Below are 19,480 nucleotides of genomic sequence, written 5' to 3' on the forward strand. Positions count from 1 at the left end.
AACACCTGATCGACTATGTAAGTTTAAAAGTGCTACTGTTGTAGTACTTTGTATCTTACCTTAATAAAAAAAATATTGAAAATATAGGGCTAATAGGCCCAAATGCAGGGTTAGGTGGTTCTTTATCAGCGGACCCTATGGCTTATTTATTAAGGGAACCGTACATGGAACGTGCATTAAGTGGGGTTTGCGGATTGCGTAAAAACAAAGTTAGGCTACATCTGAAAGATTATTCAAGCATCGCCCAAATTTAAAACATTGACATCGCTTTCCAACATGTTGTTTCCTATGAAACAAATGTGGGATTTGAGTATTCCTTTTGACACTGAATGACAAAAAACAGTCACATCCAGATGTGTACAAAAATCCTCTCTTGTCTCTAATACAGATTTATTTTTACACAAGCTCAGAATCTCAGAACGATTACACGCGCCCTCCCTCTGCAAGTTGTGTCAGTTATATATTCAGTCTTAATCGCATTAATGTCATGTGTTGTGTGTCCCACGTGTTTGTAGAAAAAAATAGTGTCCCTCTTTTCCTGTGTGCAATGGCCTAACCTCCCTATTTATCGCGTCTAAGTTACACAGCAACATTGGGTAAAGACTTCATTCCGTTTCGAGTGGTACATTGAGTAGTATGGTAGGGGCCGTATTCGCAGCATCCTCTGTAGACACGCATTTTGTTACCCCACTAAACCTTAAGGGGGCTTTTTAGCATTTGCTCAGCCTAGTCTCTGGAAAACATCGGAATCATTTTTAACCAACTCCAGCTGCTGCTCCAGTGTGGGTGTGTGCGTGCGTGTGTGCGTGCGTGTGTGAATCCATGCGAGTGCGTGGTTGTCTGTGCATGAGCGTGTGAGGCGTTCTTCAGGAAAGACAGAAAAAAAGTTTGGACGTACTTGCTACCAAGTTTTTTAGGAATGAACGCAGATACGTGCGTTTCATACTGCGATATGACATCCATGGATTCATATTATAGCCCGTCCACGGCGCAAGGTAGGGATCAGCAGGCCAATCCTTTCAGGACATTCCAGCCAAGTGACAACAAATACAGCCCCGCTTTCCTCCCCAGCAAAGGTCAAGCTTACGGGGAGAAGTCGCGGAGTCCTTTCCAACAGGAGTGCCAGTCATTGGATGCGCCGGGTGGGGAAGGCACCTTTAACAAATACCACCTCTTCATGCAGAGACCTACTTGCAAAACACCCCCGGAAGGCAACAAACTCCACCAGGACAGCGGGCACAACGGCGCACTCATCTCCTGCTATGGTACGTTCTTCCAGACTCCTTCTCAAATAAAACTGCATTGATACTGTTTTTTTATGCTCACTGTTTGTATACGAGAACGTTGTTATTGTGAGAATATGTCTGGCTCGAAATGGTAATGGCTTCTCGCAGAAGTTATCCCGGGATTTCTTAGTGGCCGGGGTCTTTAAATGTGATTCCGCCTGCAACCATTTTCCGATTTCGCAGTAGTAGTCTATCATTACGTTGGCTGTCATTCACTTGCTGCATCTAATCATATTTGCTTTATTGTACAACCTCATTTAGCCGTCAACACAATTAACGCTATGTGGACGACATCATTGACTTCACCATTGACGTTTCTCTTCGACAATGAAATTGAATTAAGTAATGCGATAATCTGGACTACAATCCTCATTATTGGAAATGAATCAGACAATTGAATTAACAAGTTTGCAGATAGCAATAGAAACACTATGCGTCGGCGTGGTAACAAGTAGCACAGGCTTTCACTTGAACTTTACTTTAAGATATTAAAACATCTTTCGAAATAGAATTGGCAATAGTGTTGATTCATAATAGTTTGCAGTCACCATGGCCCACTGTTGAACTTAATAACATAGCCTATTGGCTATCGTTGTTTTACCCGTGTTGTTTCGCACATCCTACTTGAGTCCTTATGGCGCTATATTTTACATGCAGTGTGCCCAATCACTACCACAGCAATAAAGCCGATGCAATTGATTTATCATGGCAGTGAATATGTTATTCAGAAATGATATATTTACCATACACACTCTGGGCTAATTTGCACAATGATTGACTGTGTCTATATCTGTTACACAGATGTTTACTATGCTCATTTTAGTAGCTTTGTCAGGAAAGAGCAGGCCAGCGAAAAGGCCTAAAAAGACGGATAAACTATAGTGCCGACTCTGATTTTGCCTGTGCACAGAGAAAAGCGTCTCCACGTAATATGGTTTCTTTCAGTCACAAAAGAAAATGGCATGTTTCATGATCATCTGATCTTCTGAGGACCAAAAGAGCATGAAAACCCTTCACCGTGGTCATAAATCAGGAGATAATGTAAAACACGCAGGTTTAGTGTGTCCACCAGTTCAACAGAAAATGAAGATACGTTTCGAAATGTAGCAATTTTACTAACATCACATTACTTTAAATAGGCTAGTATTAATCCTGACAACATAAAACCAAGACGACTGACCATAGCCTAAAAGGTCGAGGCCCTTAAGAATAGAAAGCAAACAAGGGGCGTGTGAAAAGTTGGTCAATGCGAGCAGATGGGAACAGGTTATAGAACAATTATAATATAGCCGATAGCATAATATCGCGTATTTTCTCTATTGTTACACACAGGCTTACTTACAAATATTCATACATTTTTCCCATGTGCCAAGCCTATTTGGGTATATCCATCATGCATGAAAATTCGGCTTAGATTATGGATCGAAATCATCTTTGCTTGCCGCTTCTGATTTGATAAGTTGAAATCTAAGTGCAAGGACAGGCTTTGCAATTCACAAAATGCATGGATGAAAGGTAAAACAAGCATTGATTTATAAAAGTATATTAGTTTGTGGTCTAAAATGTATGTAAAATAGCAGGCCTAGACGCATGGAAATATTCAAAATGGAGATGGAAATAAATTGCATAATGTTGGAAATATAATGAAATGGAAATAAACTGCATGACGGTAAAACAGAGCAAAACACAATTCACAATTCACTACCCGTTTCATTCATGTGATGAGTAGAAAAAAATCATTTTTAGTTGTTGGACCAGACCTGTGATCAATATCAATTATCATGACCCAATGAAAACTGCATGCTTAATATAGACTCCTGTGTTAGCACACGAGAAGATGCAGGGCCATTTTAGGATTCTTTGCATAAGGTGACATATTTTCTAACCATGTTAGCCTAATTTTGATCACTATTTGTTTTCTTTAAGTAAATATATGAACAATACTTTAAATTAAAGTTAGCCTACTGTAAAAGGAAAGGATGAATAGGCTACTCCCTTTTAATCAAATCCTGTTCACGTTGTTAATACAATAAGCAGGCTGATGAAGTCGCGAAATTCACAATAAATCTTTGGGATTGACAGCATTATGCGCAGTGGGGCTACTCTCGCCTTAAATTATCCATTAGACATGTCCATGCTGAAGGCAGTTCCTTATGGCTGTTACACTTCACACAAGGCAATAACATTGATATTATTATTATTATCATTATTAGTATTATTATGCTAGTAATAATAATAATAATAATAATAATAATAATAATTATAATTATAATTATAATAATAATAATAATAATAATAAAGACAAGTTAAATAGGGTTACTAACGCAATATGAACAAATAGCAAAATAGATATTGTGAACGTGACATTGCGGTATTTTAATACACTTTTAATTACCATATAAAGCAAAACCAATCAATTCCTCTTGTCTCTCATCTTCATTTACATTTAAGTATAAAATGCGTTTTAAAGGCGGACTGTTGTGCAGATGTTATTTTAATAGACCGCGCTTTGGTGAACAAATACGCGACATTTGAAGAGAATGCACGACTCTTATCTTCCCGAATTACTTCATCTTTTTTACAGGGCCTTGGGAGATTTAAGTTGAAGCCACTAAAGACAGGAATACATAAAAAAAATGTGGAATAGCGAATTAACTCTTCAATTTATGGAGTGTTGGTGGCTGAAAACTGAAATATGTATTATTATTATTATTATTATTGATGTTGTTAACCATTGTCATTCAGTGTTTGGCTCAGGCTAATTAACTGTTATAGGATTCGTAAAATAAACGACATAAAATATATAGAAAAAAGTAGATAAGCATAAATGTTGTTATTGACAGATAGACTTTACATTCCGATTGGTGCGTCAAACTGCAGTGTTATCAGCCATCATTGATATTTTATACTTAATCACTAAGAATGGATTGGTTTTGTCATTACTTGTCATACAATGAGCAACTGCCCTCTCACAAATTTTCTAACCATGTTCTATAGCCTAATTTTGATCACTATTTGTTTTCTGAGTGTTTTTGCCATGAATTCATAACATTGTGCTACCACTAGCAAAAGTGGAGCAAGCCAGCTCTCAACAGCAGGATATTTGGCAAGCACAATTAGCGATTTGCAGTCATTATTGACGGAACGTCTCCCATGTGGAGCGTTATGCTGTTGTTTTTAAGTGGAGTCAAGGCGTCAGCCAGATGCATGCATTACATCTTTTTAGCGAGGATGGTTGTGCTGGGAGATGGCCAAAGCCTCAAGCGTTAACAGGCTTTTTGTAAACTGTGGTCTTGGAGTCACTGCAAGATAGACTGTTGCACAACTGCTAGGCCTAGTCTGAACTCAACCCGTGCAGTGACATCCACCTGAATAATGCCCTGTAAGCCAAAAAAGAAATGCTCATGGTTCCTGCAGGAAGTGGCCGGTTTTGCCTGGAGGTATGGGCTATATTGAGAAATGCTGCCATAGGCCTACCTGTGGTCAGCACAACCTTTAAAATACATCGTGGTCCCACCTGGCAGGGGTAACTATAATTGATAGGAGAAAGTTCTGCATTCAACAAATAATTGAGACTAAACGGGAAGACAAGCTAGACTTTAAGGATTAAGTATGTGCTGAGCCTCTGCTTTGTACTGCCTGACAAAAGTGGAAACACATTTCTTACAATTATTGGAGGGAGCTGTGAATTAAGAATAATAGCAGTACTGGTAAATGTAAAGCACTTGGCATGGGAGTGCAAGTGGGTATTACTATATGTTCACACCTCTGCTGGAGCACACCTGCACCACAATTATCCTGGCAAATGATGCTTTTCATTCACTGCTATTTAGCGCTTACGTTTTAAGTTTTGTTTTAAAGACTGCATGTATGGGCGAGGTCATTGTGGCTATTGTGGCATTTCTGATATCGAATAGGTCAAATGAGTGTGAGACTTTCGATGGAAGGCCAAAGATCTTTGTGAAACTGCTACACTGATGCCATAGCAGACAAAAGTGGGTGGTACACCTATGGAACTCCTACCTGTGGGGATGAGGGATGCGAACAGGAGGAGTCTCATGCAGAGTGACGGCCTGTACCTGACCAGAGTGCTGATTAAAATCTAAAGGCACAGACCGGTCAAGCACTCAGGAGTAGACAGGAAAGCAGGCCAACATTACAGGAGAGTTTGCTATTAATCTGTGGCAGATGTGCTAGCTCATGCTCCCAAAACCATTATTCATACTCAAAGAGTATAGCCCCCCCAATACCTTAGGGACTCCCCCTGAAATGACATGGGGCGACTGGTTTGCGTAACCCTGCCTTAAATAATGCCCCACATCAATAAACACAGTTAGAAACAGGTTGTTTAGGGAGAGCTTACTTTGGAGTGATTGGAGAAATCCAAGCAGGCTCCTCAAGGTGTTAATGCAGCCTTGGTTGACAGATGCGCCAGTGTGTGTTTCTGCATTTTTATTTTTTATTTGTATTTTTGGGCTGTGTAAATATGAACATGCATTTTCCCTTACATCACGGTACACGGTATTTATGTAACATCAGGAGAAGCGTTCTGAGCTGTCACTGTGCTGGACTGAGAGCCTAGAGCGAAGACAGGCGCAGAAACAGCAAAATGCTTGCAGAGTTGAAGCATCACTGGAAATTCTGAGGAGCGCCTGATTGGCTTGTTGTCAGATGGTTGAGAAGAGAAGCTGCAGCTACACTATTCGGACCAAAATCAAGTCACTTTTCCTGATACCCTAAAAACAATATTAATGAGACAGAAACCGTGACTGGAGAATACAAACAGGATTTACTATTTTAAACCAAGCCATTGAACTGAAAGTTGCACATTTTGGTTCACATATGAATTTCTGAGTTTTCCATGTGCATTTCAGTGAGCGGTTGGTCATGCAGATTGGAGATATCTGCTCCCAGAAAATCATATTTATTTTGAAGATAGGATTCTTAAACTTCACATATGATCTTCGAAAGGCAAGGCATGTTCAATGGGACACAGAGTAGAATACATACTTTTACCAGCGTGGGAGCTGGAGGAGCTTCACAAAGCATAAGTTCAAAGACATCCTGTCAAAAGGGCACACTGTAAGTATGTGTTTAAGGATCTGGAGGATGATGTCAGGGGTAGTGTATGTGCTGATGACTACCATATTGTGAAAAAGAAAAATGTGATGTAGACTCAGCGAAGGCAAACATATATGTGCAAAGGAAAAGACAAGGGAAGAGATTAAGAGAAAAGACTTGGGCAGTAGGATAAGGTGAAGGTATCATAGACGTTGTCGCTTCAACGCACAAAACTGACAACTTTTAACAAGTTTCCTCTGATCATCTGTGGCATATGAGAGTAAGCTTTGGAAAATGTAGAGCAACTTGTTTGTTTTCCATGTTTTCCATGTAGTCATGTACATTATTGATTGATGTTTATCAAGCATTTTAATTTTGGAGATGAGCTGTCTGCCATATTATTATAATAATTATTTTTGCAGATTACAGATATATTGATTGTGTGTGTGTGTCTGTCTGTGTGTGTGTGTGTGTGTGTTTGTGTGTGTGTGTATGTGTTTGTGTGTGTGTGTGTGTGCGGGAAGGTCAGGAGTATTTAGATACAGTATGTTTATAACTGTATGTCACCATATGAGTGTGTGTGTCTTCTCACTCTTAATGTTAACAAAGCATGGCGGCCTGCCATCCCCACTTGACACATATGCACATCACCACTCCAAAACAATAACTGTTTCATCTGTCTCTTGCTCATCTGCCTTCCTGCCCGTCATGACTCAGGCATGGTGAGACTTCAGCTTCTCTGAGAACTGCTCTATCAGAAATACACTGCTCCTCTATCTCTTCCCTCGCTTTCTCAGAGAAAGAGTGATTTTTGTAGTTCTACCCAGGTGGTAAACGTGCAGAGATCCTGTCCTCTGGGTTAACACTGGCATTTTTTGTGGGACCCACAGAAGTTTCCGTGCTCCCCTCCAGCTCCGGTGATTTTGCACAAATTCAGCCAAGCCAAGCGCGGGCAGTGCAGTGCTGTAGTGCAATACCAGAATGCTATCAGAGGACCAGAACTTTCAAGTGAGTGCAAAACCACACAAATTACCAAAGCCCTGGAGGCTAAATTGCGTTTTCCATACATTCTTTTTCGATGGGAGTAGACAAATTGTTTGTGCAAAGCACACTGGGAAGTATTCCAAAAACCTGAGCTTGATGATTGCATGATGTCATAACAGTAAGCTGTAAATGGTTTAAAGACATGATAAATCAAATATGGACTGCTGCAACAAATACCCCTGACGTTGATGAAAAAATTCCACCTTATCAGAGCCACAGATCAAACCTTTTGTTTGTAAGAACAGGGGAACATTGAACACATGCAGGACAACTCAGCCGTGAACAGGACACCTCTTACCAGCTCTTTTTGTTGCTTTGTGTCCTAGAATGCTCCTCATTGTTGAATAGATGGACACAGCATGCTGGATCAATGCCAGTCATGTTCTGAAACCTGACTGGGTGAGATCTCTATAGGACAGGGGTGTCTTATGAGAGGCAATTTATCACATTCTACAGTTTAACGGAAACACCGCTCGTTTCCCATGGAATCTGCATTCCTGTGCAATCTGCTGGCATAGATCTTCTGCTGGAAACATCTGGGAACTTCAGAACTACCTGTGTCTTGCTCGCATACATTTGACAATAGCAACTTGTTTTACTGCATCTTGTAAGGCTGAGACAGAAACAGAAAAAAGGGATTTCAGATGGAGTCCTTCCTTGCACATCAGCAGTGAAGGAAAAAACAATGTAGCTTTACAAGGATTTGAAGTCATAACACATTCTTGTATGAAGCAACACACAGTCTCCCCAGACTTATAGGTTTGGCTGACTAGATGACAGCAAAGAAACAAATCTTAGAAAACTATTTGTGAAATCACCACACACTAAAAAGACAGAGTTGCCGAACTGCTAACATATTTTCTCAGTTGTGCCAGATGATCTAGGGCCGTCCATGCCCGCTTAACAGTCACTGGTGAAGAAAAAAAAGCCCTCAGTTTATATGTGTGTTAAAAACGTCCTTTAATTTTGGAATGGTAGGTCATTAACCCTTCCCAGGCATCTTAAGAGTGCCTAATTTATAGCGTTTCTTTAATTTGCCTTTAGCTGACCCTGCCCATCACTCTCCATAAAAGCAGAGGGGACGTCCTGCCGCTTAACAGCCAGTTAAATTACACTTTGATGTTTTCCTCTTGTTTCTAACAGTGATTAAATGTCTGACCCCCTTAAACATTTGACCTATGCTAACTCAAAGGGTCTGCCAATGTACAGAGGTGAGCCTCGTCGTCATTGTTCTCTCAGGTTCAAGTTGCCAATCTCCAGTTTGTGAGCAATTGGAAGGCTTAAACTGGGAATACACCATTCGAAAGAGGACTTGGGAAGTAGACGGTTCCCTTACGGCATAATTTCATTTCCTCCAAGGAATGACAAGTGCATGAAAATACCCTCCACAGATAGCACACAGGCTGGTTTATTATCAAGCATTGTCATATGTAATTTCAGGAGATCTGTCTAGAAACCTAAAGCCACATTTCTCATCAGATGGCAGTGATTCTTCTTCATCTGAAAATTGATTTCTCCATGTTCATCTCAACACTGGTTTCAGCTAATTGATCCATCTGGAGTGTAGGAATGGCATTCTTTTGGATCCTACAAAACCTACAAAAATGTTCAGAGAATCGCTCTCAAATCCTGACTTAGTCTGCTGTCAGTGCGAGAACTTGAAGCAACACTTTGGGAGCCTCGGCTCCGAGTGAAAAATGTGCTCTGGGTCTGTTTCAACACATTGTTTGGTTGCAGCAGATTCAGCACAACTATCAATGTGCGGATTCTGAGACTTTAAAGAGTGGGGATTTGAAGAGTTCACCACAAGCATCCTCACGCTGCCATGCCAGGAATCCTTGGAGGAACCGAGCAAAGGCAGAGGAAGTCTTTGGAGGGGAAAGGGACTGAGGAGGGGGAATGCAGGGCTGGTCCTCATGTGTTGGACGCCTCACTGGTTGCACCTTTGAAATATGAAGACAATGTGCATTCTCTGCACTTCAGTTAGTATCCAAACCATAAGAGCGAGAGAGGGATAGAGTCTCAGAGAAAGAGAGAGAAAACTAGGGAGGGAGGAAGTAAGAGAAGTACAATGAAACCAACGATTAAAGGTGTTGAAATGAGAGTGAGAGGAAACAGGTAATTTAGATAGGAGGCTAGCACGTGTGGTCAGCGTAGGTGAGTGACATGCGGATGAGATCACTGCATCCAGCTGGATGTCCTGAGTTGTACTCTCCCTATCCTCCGGGGGATTGTCTCACCCCTGCTGGATCACTTAGGTGTCTGAACAGAGGGGGGAACCTCACATCAGTAAAAACGGTACTCTCACTCTATCTCTGCTAAAGCCCCAACTATACGCTTGGACCCACATGAAACTGTTCTCACGGCCAGGCGCCACACATTTGTGAACAGACAAAAGCAAGCCTCTTGTCTGTGCTGGGCTTGACATGGGGAGGAGCAGACAGAATCAGTCTTTCATTCCCTCTCTTGCTCCTACTCCTCAGGAGAGGAGAGGAGGTCTGCTCCAAATATGGTGGAGCACACAACAACAGACAGGAGACAGCCATTCCGGGTCTCTAGTTCTCCCTCACCATGTCCCTCACTACTACCGCACTGCAGTTGAGTAAAGTTGAGTAAACACTTATGTTTGAAAGAAGCAAAGGACAAGGAAAAAATACATTCATGTAAATATGCCTGTTTCCACCAGGGGCAACAGGATGTGTCAGCACTGGGCAGGTGGGGCCATTGTGGGGGCCAGTACAGTCTCAAAAAAAAAAAAAAAAAAAAAAACTCCCATCTCTGTTTCTGACAGGTTGCAGGAATTGGCTGCAGCCTCTGCGGTGTCTGACAGAAAAGTGCTGTGCTCCCGAATCCAAACCAGACCCCTCCTGGATGATTTATTTATACGGCTATTTGTGTACACAGAGCGAGGGCGCTTGATTCAGCCATATAAAACTGTATTTTTTAAAAGAGCGGGACAAAGAGAGGTCTGTGACAGAACGGTCTCTCTTGAAATCTCGGGTGACAAAAAGTAAAGCAGTGCGTGTGTGGAGGAGGCTTGGCTTTTGACTGTGGAGTAGGCATGGAGCTTAAAGTGGCACTATAGTGGCATTTGACTCAGTTGGAAGATACTGGGCACTGGAGCATAGGCAGACAGCATTGATTGCTGCTCCAGCCTATGTAATAGAATTCATATTGACTCAACAATGTGATTGGTTGTCCATGCCCTTATTTATCTGTACAATTTTATGTTTTGTTGTTGGTTTTTACAATGGATGTTTATGGATATATCTCTCATTATCGACCACATGGCTGACACATTTACACCAAAAAATCTTGATATCATTACTTTTGTAACCAACTTACCAACCAACTGTGTCCTCTCCTAACATCTCTGTTAATGACCCCATATAGGTAAAGACGGCACTGGATTGACAGACTCAGAATTGCCCCCGAGCTCTGACCCCACGGGGATGGATGGCAGTTACCTCAACGTGAAGGACCCGGGTGTGAAAGGCCCTTCGGAGCGGCCCGGCTCTGAGCTGACCAGCCCCATGGAGAAGAGCGAGGCCGAGAGCAACAAGGGCAAGAAGAGGCGCAACCGCACCACCTTCACCAGCTACCAGCTGGAGGAGCTGGAGAAAGTCTTCCAGAAGACGCACTACCCCGACGTCTACGCCCGCGAGCAGCTCGCCCTGAGGACTGACCTCACAGAGGCCCGGGTACAGGTCAGTCGACTATTGGAGCTGTTTATTCACAGTACTGTGTTTAGTTTATCGCAGTATGAGGGCTTTTTTGGAGGGCTCGGGGACTGCATAAATCTGGTCAACTGAGGGTTAACTCAAACACTGGCAGGAATCCATTGGAGACCATTGTTGTCTTGTATGCAAGTACTGTCTGCCAGGTTCAAGAGTGTTTGGTGTGTGTGCGTGTGTGTGTGTGTGTGTACGTGTGTGCATGTGCGTGTGCGTGTGTGTGTGTGTGTGTGTGTGTGTGCATGTGCATGTGCATGTGTGTATGTGTGAGTATGTGTGTGTGTGTGTGTGTGTGTGTGTGTCGCATGTGCGTGTGTGTGAGTATGTGTGTGTGTGTGCATGTTTGTGTGTGTATGAGAGAGAGTGAGAGAGAGAGAGAGAGAGAGAGAGAGAGAGAGAGAAAGAGACATGGGGGTGAGTGGTTGGCCTGGTGAGAGAATTTCACTCTACATGCTCCAGACGCCACCATAAGGCCAAGGGTCAAACATTTTTCAAAACTTCCAGTCCGTGTTAGGGCTGCCTCACCGCACGATGTTCGAGGGGCAACCAGAAAAACATCAAAGCCAATTGGCTGGGGAATAAAAAAAACACTTTTAGATGCCACGTCCAATTTCCATGTGCACACAGAGACACTGTCAGGAGGGGGAACCTGGCCGTGCGTCGGGGGTACAGTGAAATAACTGCATTCATTTGGAATCCAAACAGGGCCATCCGTGCCTCCAGATGAATCTAATTAAGTCTGCAGTCTGACAACACACAGCAGACTCTGTTGAGTGACTGTGGGGTTTGACCCGCATTTCAAAAACATACCTTACAGACATACGCAATCCACACAAAACCCCTCACTTTTTCCCTTTTTGGATTGTAGCTGAGAGAGACCACCCCCCTCCCCCACCCACCCCTCTCTTTTACCCAGCTTTGTCCAAACTCTATACTCTCATCCTGCAAAAGATTATTTCAGAATTTAGGAATTGGAAACAACAGATTAAATGCTACCATTCGTGGGACAATCATTTCAAAGCATCAAAGCTTTCTTCCCTTCCCTTTTAATTTAATTACAAAATTCTGGCTATTACTTGTCCACGGTCTTTGAAAGGCATTGTCACTGTAGTGCACGGCTTTGGACTTGAACTTCGCTCTGGACTGGGTCAAACAGAGGTTGCGTTTGAATGACAGCAGCGATCTATCAGTTGCCATGCTCCCAGCGTGGACAGGCAGAAGGAGAAAGAGAGAGAGGGAGAGAGAGAGAGAGGGAGAGAGAGAGAGAGAGAGAGAGAGTTGGGGTTAGCCTGTCAGACTTCAGACTTCAAAGCTCAAAGGGTTTTCTCCCCCCTTCACTCCCATAGCAGGAACATAAATAAAGCTCTTTAATGGCTTTGGTAGGTAGTCAGCGACTTCAGTCTTCAATGCATCTCGCTCCAGTTTTCTGCTGCCCAGCATGTATCAAATATAAAAATACAATAATTAAGAGGTGCATATTTGTTACTGCACACTCTTTAAAAGCCAAAGAACGCTGGGATGACATGTGACAAGCTGCTGTTCTATGCGGAGAGACGGCTGAGCAATGAACAGGACACACTCAGTCTTGCCAAATGTACTGATGATCTTTCCTCTCAGCTATTTGGCTTGGTTCTTTTTTTTATTTATTTATATATTTATTTATTTATTTATCCTGTTTAAAGTCATTTTTGAAGAAAAAAATCGTACTTCTGTGCACGATGACAATGTTTATAAATGTATGAAAGTCATGGTGGTGTACCTTAGTAATGGTTAATTCATCTTTATTTGCCTGACAGTAGATATGATATGATTGTGTGATTGTGTTTGTGCATTCATTTGTGTGTGAGGTTGAATGCATCACTATGTGTGTGTAATGATTATGAATGTGTGCATATGCGCGGTGTGGGTGTGTGTGTGTGTGTGTGTGTGTGTGTGTGTGTGTGTGCGTGTGTGTGTACAGTATGTGTGTGTGTGTATCCATATTCAAGTGTGTATTTGTCTGAGTGTAAGTGTGTGTGTGTGTATGTGTGTGTGTGTGTGTGTGTGTGTGTGTGCGTGTTTGTCTGTGTTGCTGCTGCGCTGTTCTTGTCTGTGAGTCTCTCAGAGGTCAGAGGGGGCGGCCATGGAAAGCCGGGGGCTTAGGCGTCAGGAAATTAAACATGAAATGAAAACAAGCCCCAGTTTGAACATTCTCCCATCTCACTTTCCAATATCCCCACTTCCTCTCAGACTTAAAGAGGAGGAAAGAGAGAAGAAAAGGCAGAGAGCAAAATAGAGGGAGATAGAGAACGAAAGAAAGAGAGTAAGAGTGAGTGTGTGTGTGGGTGGGTGGGTGTTTGTGTGTGTGTGTTTGTGTGTGTGAGAGAGAGATAGAGGGAGAGAGAAGCTGGGAATTTGAATAGATTTTTTATCAGCCAAACCCCATTGTACGGGCAGGATTCTCGTCATTTGACTCTTTCTTACATATTTGGAGATAGAACTCATAAGCTCAGCAAGACGTTGTGCAAATACTGAACTGGTCGCTCATCAAGTTGGGGTATTTTCAGTCCTTGGTTCAGCTCACGTACAGAAAAATGACCTGACCAGTCCAAACAAAAGTGACCACAGAGTCACATTTCAAAAGCCACTCAAAACATGTGACGTCAGAATTCAGTCACAACACACGATGGGCTCGTGTAACATCTCACAAGAAGAGACGACTCAGCAGAAAACACAATCTGAGCCAAAAACTTGCCAGCCTCAAACAAAATCTCCTCTGACAGAAATTCAAACATGTGAGCCATCATGGTGAATGTCTCCATGCAGTCGCTTGAAGTCAGCATGTGCTGGGGAAGGGGTGGGGTGTGTGTAGGGGTGCTGTCCTTCTTTATCATCTATGAGGAGTGCAGCTGTTAGACAACATGACAGATGACCCTTCCGCCTTATGCCCAAGAACATTTTTGTTGCTTTATATTACTATGAGCCCTATGCTAAAAGTGTCCATGTTAACTTGTTGTTCCTACCTACAGCCTGTACATTCTGTGTGTGTGTGTGTGTGTGTTGTGTGTGTGTGTTGTGTGTGTGTGTTTGTGTGTGTGTGTGTGTGTGTGTGTTTGTGAGAGAGGGAGAGAGAGAGTAGGTTGGGAGAGTGTTGCATGCTAGAAGGGGAAATTGCCCATCAGGGATGGTGAAAACCACACTTTGATTGGGCAGAGGCTCATCCCACAATCCAAGTTCAAACTCCGTGTCGGGCCGAGATTGCGTCTTGGCTTTGAAGATGTCTCCCTTTCCCCCTCCGGAGAATAGGACTTATAGACAATTGACAAATGAATGAATGAAAGCTAAACAAAAAAAGAAAGAACCCCAGCTATTTTTCCTCTCTCTTTAATTTGCTCAGTGGAATCCCTCGGAGCAGAGGAAAAAACGACGATGCAGTGTGCCTAACCATGTGACCGAGGGTGACGTGGTCGCTGTCACTTTCCCACAAGTGGCACGTAAACTCTCTTGCATAGCTCTCCGTCCGCTGACTCGCATTTATGCATAATAAAGAAAGAGTAACGATTTGCGGCTTTGTTTTTATGGCATTAGGGTGAAGGGTAATATGGCAGATAAAAAGAAGCATAATATTCTTTTAATAACTGGAGATCCCCATCCTCCACATGAGAGGCGAAAGCATCCATTAAGCAGCCCTGCACTGGGAGCCAAAGGCTGTCAAATAAAGACAGCATATTTGCAGGCTTGCATTAGTGGGTGTGTGCACTCTTTTAGCATGAGTGTTCATACATGGTGGTGGTTCTACAAAGACAGGCCAGCGTTTTATACCACTAGGCTGCCACTCCTCCATTCCTGCTGGTAACTGTTATTGACTGAGAATTGGATTGTAATAAGAGACTTCACTCTGGGAGGTTGGTTCAAGATATTATTAAATTATAATATTATGTAGCACATGGGAGAAATGATTGGTCTGTCTGGAAAGGATCTACTTTAAGTGTTTTACTCTTCCTGTCATTTGGTTGTATTGAGCAAGAAGTATTTAAAGGGATGTCTTTCCTCTGTGTCAGCTCTGCGCTGCAGCTTGGTGTTGTGGCTTTATCTTTATCTTTTGTTTCACTAGAGCTCCTCCTTCCACATCCTCTCTTCTATCCCCCATTTGCCTACAGCTCCAGGACCGAATGAGCTCAGTCTTACTCCTACTGAGGGCATCTTACACATGATTTACTTCTGAAAATATCAAATCAAAAAATATCGAATCAAATATGACTCTTGATTTTGTGGTGACTGTGGAGACTGAATTTGTGGAGACTGAATTTAACGAATGAAATATTTGACATTGTTAGGTCGGACTTACAAAATCAGATTGATACACAGAAGAATACAAACATGCACCACTACTTGCTATCTTAATATGATTCTGCCGACCTGTCCAGTGCTGTGCTGGACGATAGTCTGTTCAATCTATCTGAAGCCAAACATCCCAGTCCCAATAGTGATGAATACCAGCTAGGTGGGTGGAGGCTGTATTCAGACATTCAATCCATCCAGGCTAAACTGCAGAATGTTATCCTGTAGTGATACTACAATTATGAGTTACAATTCTGACAAGACATTTGAAAACCAACTGTGAGACAATAACATCTGGTGACTTTGTAACTTGGCTGCTTGACCAATGAATAACTATAATCTGGACATATAGTACATACAATACTCAGGCAATCTAAAAATGAAATAGATTTTAAGGATTATATTTTGTGGACATGACATTAGATGACATAAATACATGACATACTTTTAGAACTAATACATAAAACAGGTAGACATCACTATATTTGACTTATTACATTTGATACATTTTGCCTTCTCAAAATGTCATACTTTCCTTATCGTTATTACTTTTGTTGGACGTTATGATAATCTCTCTGTCTCACACACACACACATGCACGTACAGTACGCACATACACGTGCACACACACACACACACACACACGCACACTTACACCCACATGCACACACAACACACACCCACATGCACACACACACGTACGCACACTCACACCCACATGCACACACAACACACACACACACACACACACACACACACACACACACATGCACAAACATACACAGCACAGTCTGCCTCCCATATGCATGCATTCTATGAACAATGATCTCCTCATAGATTTTTATTTTAGACAACATTCCATTTCATCACATGCTTTCTTAAGGACCAGCATGCTCTATTCAGAAGCATTTGAATCCAACCACTGCCACCTAGTTGAGATGAGTTGCGCTGCATTTGTAACGAGTGAATAACCTTTTTCACCTTGGCATTTTCATGTGTTCCACTAGCCTGCAAATACTGTGGCTTTGGTTTCTCTATGCTGACTGGCTGAGAGAAATAGAGAGAGACAGAGAGCAAGTGTGCACGCGTGCACGTGAAAGAGAGAGAGACGGAGAGAGCGTGCTCTTCTGCGCTCGGCCGGGTGATTAATGGGCCACGGCGGCCCCAGACGCAGAGCAGCCAGCAGCCGATGGCTGAGGGGAAGCAGAAGACCCCCGAAAAACAAAGCGCCAGCGGCCGAGCTGCTGCTGCCGGGGCCGGGGGAAGAGTTCAGAGCGGCGCATAAATAGCTCAGTGTGGACAGCAGATTACGGATGTCAAGCGGGGGGAACCTGTGGCGGGGCTTTCAAGTGCAGGATAATTTATAGCTCTACTCGCTCTCACCCTCTCCCGTTCCTTCGTCTCGGACCCGTCGGAGAGTCAAGGAATTTCCTGGTTTAGATCATTACGCACGGCCATCTCCGGTGATCTACAGCTGATTGCGGGTATAAGCTGTCTTCGGCAGATGGAGGAGTCACACAATCATCAACAATAACGCACAGCAGTCATAAAACATATGTTAATGGATTGCACATGAGAGATAACATCCATACTGTAGATCCTTGAAATAATGACATCAGATGATCCGCTTCCTTTGGTCTAGTCCCTATGTCCAGCGCTCTCAAATGGTACAATAACATCCTGAACTGCATAGAAATGGCTCTAGTGAAGATGGTGCACATGTGACAGACAGCTGAGAGGTTTCTGCCAATCACATCCAGCGCTCACCAACTCAGCCCTGCAGAGCCACCACTGAGGGCAGCCTGTCCTCATCCATCACAGTGTGGTTCAGCTCGGAGATCTATGGCTAGTGTACCAACCAACCCCAGCACCAGCAGTCTCGGCTTATTTACGACCTAGCCGCATTGCAGCTCTGCTTGAACTTAGCTGAGCTGTGTCAAGCATTGGAAAGAGCTGTTTAAATGTCGGATATTTTACTGAACTGTACTGTAACATTGCTTTTATATTTAGGTTCCAATAAAGTAGCATTGATTAAAAGCCGTCATGTGCATTAAGGTATTGACTTGAGTGAATGACTTGTGTGGCACGAGTGTGGCATGTCATATGTGACCAATATTATATGACAGATTAAATGTCTTGAGAGTTGACACATCTTGTACGTTGTTGTCCATATGTTGTATACATATGAATGTTAAATGTATGGTGTGTTGAAGAGCATATGCTGAGTAGTTAATTGAAAACTCAGTTATAATTCACGTGTTTAGATAATTTAAATATAATTGTTTTAAATTTAAAGCGTATAATTGTTTGCTATTATTTGCATCAATTGGGTTCTGCTTACCCCAGGCCTGTAAGTTGTAAATGTTTGCTTGCCAAGTCGTAAATCCAATGAATACATGAACTATCTTTTGATCTACAGTGTAATGTTGACATACTCACTTTTCTCTCTTATCTCTGTGCAGGTATGGTTCCAGAACCGCCGGGCAAAATGGAGAAAGCGAGAGCGCTTTGGCCAGATGCAGCAGGTCCGCACTCACTTCTCCTCTGCCTACGAGCTGCCTCTACTCACCCGACCAGAGAACTATGCACAGGTACAGCTTCATGCCCCATTTCAAGGGCTATATCTACAACGAAGAGTCAACCACAATGAAGAGTCAACCACAATGAGCAATTATGACAATAATAAGCTTGTGAGATGCACAAGATGAGTTATTACCTTGTTTTGCAGCCATGTTTAGGTAGAGAGCTCTGTGAGCCATATAAAAGTTTGTATAAAGCTGACCCCATGGCTGAGGGCTCAAATGTGTCTGACGTAACATTTGTTCTCTTGACCAGATCCAGAATCCGTCATGGATAGGAGGCAGCAGTGGTGCGTCTCCAGTGCCCGGCTGCGTGGTGCCCTGTGACAGCGTGGCGCCCTGCATGACCCCCCACCCGCACCCTGGCAGCGGCGTGAGCGACTTCCTGGGCGTGCCCAACCCAGGGGGCCACATGGGACAGACGCACATGGGCAGCCTGTTCGGGGGTCCTGGCATGGGCGGAGCCATCAATGGCTACGACCTCAACGTGGACCCCGATCGCAAGTCGTCCAGCATCGCCACGCTGCGAATGAAGGCCAAGGAGCACAGCGCGGCCATCTCCTGGGCCACATGATGCCCTGGACTGGGACAAACACACACAGACACCCCCTCACCCTACCCCCCAGCCCTCCGACTGTCAACAGAGCTTCCTCTTTATGCCCAGCTCCATGGATTTTCAGTTGAAATATAATCGCAAGCCAGACTATAGAGAGAGAGAACGGCAGTAATTACAGGAGGATTACGTTAAGAATGTTTATAGAAAGAGAGAGGGAGATGAAAAGAGTGGTCAACATTTTTTTTCTTCAGTTGACTTTTTACTAGGAAGGGGAGAGAGTGGTCTGTCTGTTTTGTTGTTGTTGTTGTAGTGGTTGTGGGGGTGAGGGTAGGGGTAGGGGGTGGGGGTGTAAGAGAGGTGGGGGGGGGGGGTGGATTTGGCTGGTGAGGTTGTTGCCCAGGCTGCAAGGATGTGACCTCACAGGGCTAAGACTAACGTCTGCACTACTTTGCTTTTACTGGCATCCCTGTGTACAGTGCATGAAGGAATGACACATGACAGTTGAGAAGACGTATATATATATATATATATATATATATATATATATATAAAAATATATATAATACTGAACGTTGTGTGTGTGTTCAACTGCATGGCTGCAGGTCAGTGATAATTTGCTGCAGCCACTTCGGACGTGGGCCAAAGCCACCTTCTCCGTTCCAGGGATCCCCAGAAGCTCCTCCTCTCAGTATTAGTAGCCATTCAGTTTAGGTGCCCTGGATGCTGTCAGCACAGCTTTAACGCAACACGGTATCATGTTAGGGTTTGAGTGGTGGCATTTGCATGTAAGTGCTTTTTCATTGGTGACTTTTTTAATTCACTTCTCTTACTGTAGGAGACTGAATAGCAGACATTTATACGGTCTGTGCCTGTTTTGGTGTATTCTGTCCCCCACCAAAG

At 43.2% G+C, this 19,480-nt stretch overlaps 1 protein-coding gene across 1 annotated transcript; it reads left to right on the forward strand.

The window, feature by feature from the left end:
• The first annotated feature begins 919 nt into the window (after positions 1–919).
• On the forward strand, positions 920–18,804 carry alx4b (ALX homeobox 4b). Its single transcript, XM_048257668.1, is given in 4 exon segments — positions 920–1,265; positions 17,908–17,930; positions 17,932–18,036; positions 18,281–18,804. Coding segments are annotated over 4 exon segments (792 nt in total). The 3' UTR covers positions 18,599–18,804.
• Positions 18,805–19,480: the final 676 nt, after the last annotated feature.

Source organism: Alosa alosa, chromosome 11, assembly GCF_017589495.1.
Source record: "Alosa alosa isolate M-15738 ecotype Scorff River chromosome 11, AALO_Geno_1.1, whole genome shotgun sequence".
NCBI classification, from domain to species: domain Eukaryota; kingdom Metazoa; phylum Chordata; class Actinopteri; order Clupeiformes; family Clupeidae; genus Alosa; species Alosa alosa.